At 35.7% G+C, this 5,982-nt stretch overlaps 1 protein-coding gene across 1 annotated transcript in view; it reads left to right on the top strand.

Moving 5' to 3' along the window:
* LOC106880152 (glutamate--cysteine ligase catalytic subunit) overlaps nt 1–5,982 on the top strand; it is a 75,803-nt gene that overhangs the window by 63,863 nt on the left and 5,958 nt on the right. The window contains exons 11-15 of the mRNA XM_052967687.1: nt 469–561; nt 1,400–1,504; nt 2,348–2,429; nt 5,072–5,169; nt 5,931–5,981. Of these exons, the coding sequence (XP_052823647.1) occupies nt 469–561; nt 1,400–1,504; nt 2,348–2,429; nt 5,072–5,169; nt 5,931–5,981 (429 nt within the window). The remainder of the gene's footprint in view (nt 1–468; nt 562–1,399; nt 1,505–2,347; nt 2,430–5,071; nt 5,170–5,930; nt 5,982) is intronic.

Genomic DNA, 5,982 nt, shown 5'->3' with positions numbered 1-5,982 from the left:
AACCCCCCAGTTATTCCTTTAACTTACCCAATTGACATTTTTATTTTAAACAATTTTAAACACACATAATGATATTGTTTCATATTTGGAAAATGTTTAGACTAAAATTTCATAACATATGATCAATAAATAAATTTTAAAAACTGAAAAAATATCAAAACATGTAGAATCTTTGACTGATTGCCAACCCATGTTATGATAGATCAATTCATGAGAAGTGTGACATGTACTGTGTTATTCTTGAAAAGTAATGAATAAATTAGTGATAAACAAGTAACGTTTCAATCCATCAGCAAGAATTCCTCAGAAAAATCTTAAATACTGAATGTAATTTAGCTTTCTGTTTTCATGCAAATACAATAATGAGTGGCAAAGTTTTTAACCATCCACATGTTGTAATTTCAATTCCTAGTTCAAACCATATAATTTTGTATTCAAATATCACATACATTTTTTTTTTCTTTGTAGAATATCCAATCAACAAATTGGCAGTCATTAAGATTTAAACCTCCCCCACCAGATTCCAACATTGGTTGGAGAGTTGAATTCAGACCAATGGAGGTAAGATAGAATCACTCTTTATAATCAGTGAAGTAACTGATTTATACTTCTGTGAGCACTAATAATGTCATGGTATGAAATTTTGGCCTCTTGCTGAAGAGAATGATATTCTCTGAATGTTTTTCAATCTTTTATTTGTTTTTACATCTCTTTTTCTCATGCTTGCTTAGGTTAGCCAAATATATTATTGAGGTATTGTTTTTTACAGCCAGATGCCCTTTCTATCAGTAACCCTTATCTGTTTTTCAAGTAAGGGACATTCACTTTAACCATTTAACATTCAGATTTCTCTGTTAAATGTAACGCTTATTTATTCATATTGTTTTGAACAAATATATTATCTTGTAGCTTTGAGATTTCAATAGCATAATTGTATAGTTTTAGAATGACATTGTAGCATAGCTTTGAGAGGCCTGATCTGGTCAGTTTGTCTGGTCAGGGAGAATATTTGAGCCACATATGGTTGGTTTGAATGCTAAATGATCAGATTCATTTCATTAGCTGTCAAAACTTTCCCTGCACAATTGCAACCTAACTACTGATAAGGTTGTATTAGAAAACAGTTGCTCTTATTAACTGCTTGTTTGTTTGAAAGAAATAGAAGTAGTGGTAGAATGGTTGAAATAGCAAGTTCCTAATTTTATTTCACTTATGTATTGTACCATTGATGTGTGCATTATTCTACCTTTGTAGTGAAGCAGTTTCACTTTCTTCTTGTCATCCATCTCACATATGTCATCGCATTCTCTGTCATCTCTGTTTGTTATTGTGACTTTTGTTACTCATCTCGTCTCTCTCTTATTACAGATGCTATTCGTTGTCTTTGCTTTCTTTGCAGATTCAGTTATCTGACTTTGAAAACGCAGCCTATGTTGTATTTATTGTTCTCGTTACTCGAGCTATTTTAACTTTCAAGCTGAACTTATTAATTCCCATATCAAAGGTAAGCTACAGGAATATCAATCTTCATCATTGTCATCATTATCATCATAATGACCATCATCATCATTCTACACCCACTTTTCCATGCTTACATGGGTCAGAATGAATTCACTGAGGCAGATTTTCTATGGCTTGGATCCCCTTTCCAAGCAACGTAATATTTTCCACACTTGTCATGGAAGACTGGAAAAAAATCTACATCACCTCTGTCATGGTGATGCTCACTTAAAACCAACACATGATGCCAAGATGCAAATACACACAGACACTCACACTCACTCTCTCAGGCACACATACACACACACACACACACACACGTGCACATGGCTCCTGCACAGTTTTCATCTATCAAATTCACTCCAGATGCTTTAGTAGAAAACACCAGCCCAAAGTGCCACAGCAGAATTGAACCTGAAACAACATGGTTTTAAGGTGAATTTCTTAACCAAACAGACATAGCTGTGCTTACATACATCGATTCATTTTATAATTACTATCTGTTGCTGCTATTAAGGGCATCCAACCTTAGAAACCATGCCAAAGCAGACATTGGAGGTCAGCCCAGTCTTCTGGCTTATCAGTTCCTGTCAATCAAATTGTCCGACCCATGGAAAATAGACATTAAACGATGACGATGGCGTCAACCTGTATTTCTTTCCTTGAATTAAAACGTCATTTGACATAAACTTGAAGTAGGTGTAACTAACTTTCACAGTTAGAATGCAAGCCATCAACTTCTAAATCCACAGAGACTTTCCTAGATGCATGTGGTCTTCCAGTAAGTTGTATACAATTTGATAGTTTTGCTCTTTTGTAGATTTTTATCTTATTTTTCTTATGGTAGGTTGATGAAAATATGGTAACTGCTCAACAGAACAATGCTGCACGCTTGGGAAAGTTCTATTTTAGGAAAGATATCATAACTGGTAGGTTAAAAAATATTTTTGTGTTCTTTGTTTATATAATTAATAACAGCCTCTATCGCCCAGACTATCATATGTTATACATCACTGGTCACAATGCACTTCCAATTCCTTCTTGTTTTTTTTTTTTCCATCTTGGCTCAAATTGTTTTACTAAATCATCTTCCCATTATTGTGGAGACCTTCTGAATATCTGTTGTATCTTGGTCGACACTGATATGTCCCGCATCATAACGGTGTACTTTGTTGTCTGCGTGACTGACCTGAACGGTGTACCTCGCCGTCCACTCGTTGTGTCTGTCTGTTATTTATTTGTGGTGGAACAGCCCATTTGTCTCACTCAGGATGTCCTCCACAACACTTCTCCTTTTGAGATTTTTTTTTTCTTCACACAACATTATTATATTTTTTTTATTATTATTCCATTTCTTCTTCTTCCACACACTGAATTATTTTTTTTAACTATGTATTACAACAAAATCTTTTTCCAAATTTTTTTTTTTTCACATTCCATTTCCATTTCTTCCACACACAGAATTTTTTTCTCCTCAATGCCCCAGGTAGTACCAGTTCTAAATTCTTACCAGTAGTGCTACCAACGCATAGTGACCTGACTAAAATCCTTCAAATAGACTTGTATTATTAAAAAAAATTTTTTTTTTTTGTTCTATTTCATACACAAAATTTTTTCCTCCAGAATGCTCCAGGTAGTACTGGCTTTACAGTCTTACTGGTAGCTCTACTAACACATGAGTGACCTGACTGAAATCCTTCAAATGGACTTATATTATTTGTTTTGCTTCTTCTGTGTCCTAATGTTGTGTAGTGCATAAAATTAGAATCCTCATCACCATTGTTGCATCTTGCAAAACCTTCATCGCCACTGTTATATCTTGCGTGTGTTCGAAACCTTCGTCAACAGGATTTTTAATATTTTCCACTGCGTGTGGTTCTAATCCTTCTTCAACAGGAGTTTTACTATTTTTCACTGTATGTAGTTCGAATCCTTCAACAGGATTTTTTAATATTTTTCACTACGTGTGTTCGAAATCCTTCTTCAAGATTTTAGAATATTTTTTTTACTGTGTATAGTTCAAATCCTTCTTCAACAGAATTTTTAATGTTTTTAGTTAAAATCCTTCTTCAGTAGCAATTTTTAATATTTTTCACTGTGTGTGTTCGAAATCCTTCTTTAACACTGTTATGTCTTGCATGTGTTCGAATTCTCATCGCCACTGTTGTCTTGGTCAACACTGATATGTCCCACATTATAACAGCGAACTTCGTCGTCTGCGCAACTGGCCTGAATGGCGCACCTTGCCATCTGACTCCACTTGCTGTGTCTGTCCACTATTTATTTGTGGTAGAACAGCCCACTTCTCTTACTTGGGTTGTCCTCCACAACAGTATCTCTTTCCAACCTCTTGTATACCACTTGGCAATTTCATGGGTCCACTTGTTGTCTCTGAACCTTGTGACATGTCTGGCCCTGCAGAACTTGCGCTTTTGGTATTCTGCAATGACGTCATTCACTTTGCTTCATTCTTGAATTACTTCATTTTGGATATGCTCTCATAATGAAAGTCCTTGCATGGACCTTTTCATGGTGCTTTGTGTCGTTGCCAATCAATGATGTTCTTCTCTCTTCATAGCACAAAATCAGACAGAGGTGGGAAGCAATAAAATTGGGATGCTAAAGGAATACATCTTCTTGAAGCATAAAGTTAAGAATATGTGTTGAGACATGGATAATGTAATCTCAAGAACAAGAGCAGGGTGGAAGGCTTTTATCTCAATAAAAGATAATTGATATATGATATTCACATAAACTTCCAAATTTTTCAGTCAAATTTAAAAGGAAGACAAAAAAATCTAATAATCTGTTTTAACTCTTTCTTAATGAGCTTATGTCTTTAACGTTGTGTTGTATTTTCCCAATGCATTACACTAATAACTTATGTAAATCAATACAGGCATATAAACTTTCATGGTGTATTTTAAACATTGGAGGTTTATTCAAATACTTATACCAGTTTGATACTCCTTCTCTACTGACACCAACCTATTGTACAACAACATATTATCAACTACTTGGTTAGCCTAATATATTATTGAGGTATTGTTTTTTACAGCCAGATGCCCTTTCTATCAGTAACCCTTACCTGTTTTTCAAGTAAGGGACATCTTTATTTCTCTTGGCTTCAGAGGTATGAAGTGAATGGGCGATTTATTGACAGGAGAAGTGCCAACAACATATGTAGACTATATGAGGCTCTCCAATACAAAGGATATGTGAGACCTAAGAAGATGGCAATGTTTTGTTTTGTGACCCTTGCTGCACTTTTACTTCTTCAGTAATGTTGGTGTCCCCCAAAAAAGTACCCTGTACACTCTGTTAAATGGTCGGCACTAGGAAAAGCATCTACCTGACACTGGAGCCTGATGCAGCTCCACAGCTTTGTCTGATCTTGTCAAACTGTCCAACTGATGCCAACATGGGAAACAGACATCGAATGATAATGAATGATGATGATATTCGAATATCTTACTATAGGTCTTCATTAATTAATGAAAATTTCTTGTTTAGCTTTGGCTTTAATATCAGTAATATCTGTTGCTTAATATTTGTAATCACTTTTTGACAGTGAACTCACCACCCGAGGCTGCAGAATGTGCTGGTTGTTGTGAACGGATCAATGAAAAATACACCCTGATGACAATAAATGAAATCATTAATGGAAAAGTAAGATTCTAACTTTTACAACATTTTAATATTATAAACATCTCTAATCTTTCATCATCTGACACAAGATCACCTCCTCCAATGCCTCCTCCTCTCTCGAAGACTACTTGTCTTGCAAAGTTACTTGGTGACCTTGCCAGTTTAGGAACCACTTAAAAAGCACCCAGTCCACACTGTAAAGTGGTTGGCATTTGGAAGGGCATCCATTTGCAAGGTTTTGGTCAGCTTGAAGATATAGTAGAACGCAAGATGCTGGGGCGTGAAACTGAATTTGAAACCTTTTGGTTCAGAAGCAAAATTCTTAGCCACGTAACCATGCCTGTGCCTATTAATGTGTCTGGTCAGTGAGTCGAGTGTGGTGCTGAAGAAGGAGCTAGAATTCCTGAAATATGCATATACAGCCATTACTGATTTTTCTATCTTCAGTTGCATTGTTTACATAGACATATTTGTATACAAAGCATCATAACTTTCACTGCTGGCTCTAATCTGCAGAGATGACTTTAAAAAGTGATATATATATATATATGTGTGTGTGTGTGTGTGTGTGTGTGTGTGTATATGTAGGCACAGAAGTGGCTGTGTGGTAAGTAGCTTGCTTACCAACTACATGGTTGAAACTCTGCCAAATCAGATTGGAGCCTGGTGTAGCCACTTGGTTCACCAGTCCTCAGTCAAATCGTCCAACCCATGCTAGCATGGAAAGCGGACGTTAAACCATGATGATGATGATCCTTCAGATGAAATGATTTCTTTTACAGGAAGATTTCCCTGGTTTAGTTCCTATGGTCAACAAATATTTAGATTACATTG

The sequence above is a fragment of the Octopus bimaculoides genome, chromosome 4 (assembly GCF_001194135.2).
Source record: "Octopus bimaculoides isolate UCB-OBI-ISO-001 chromosome 4, ASM119413v2, whole genome shotgun sequence".
NCBI lineage: Eukaryota > Metazoa > Mollusca > Cephalopoda > Octopoda > Octopodidae > Octopus > Octopus bimaculoides.
This window is presented reverse-complemented; position numbering and strand designations above follow the sequence as displayed.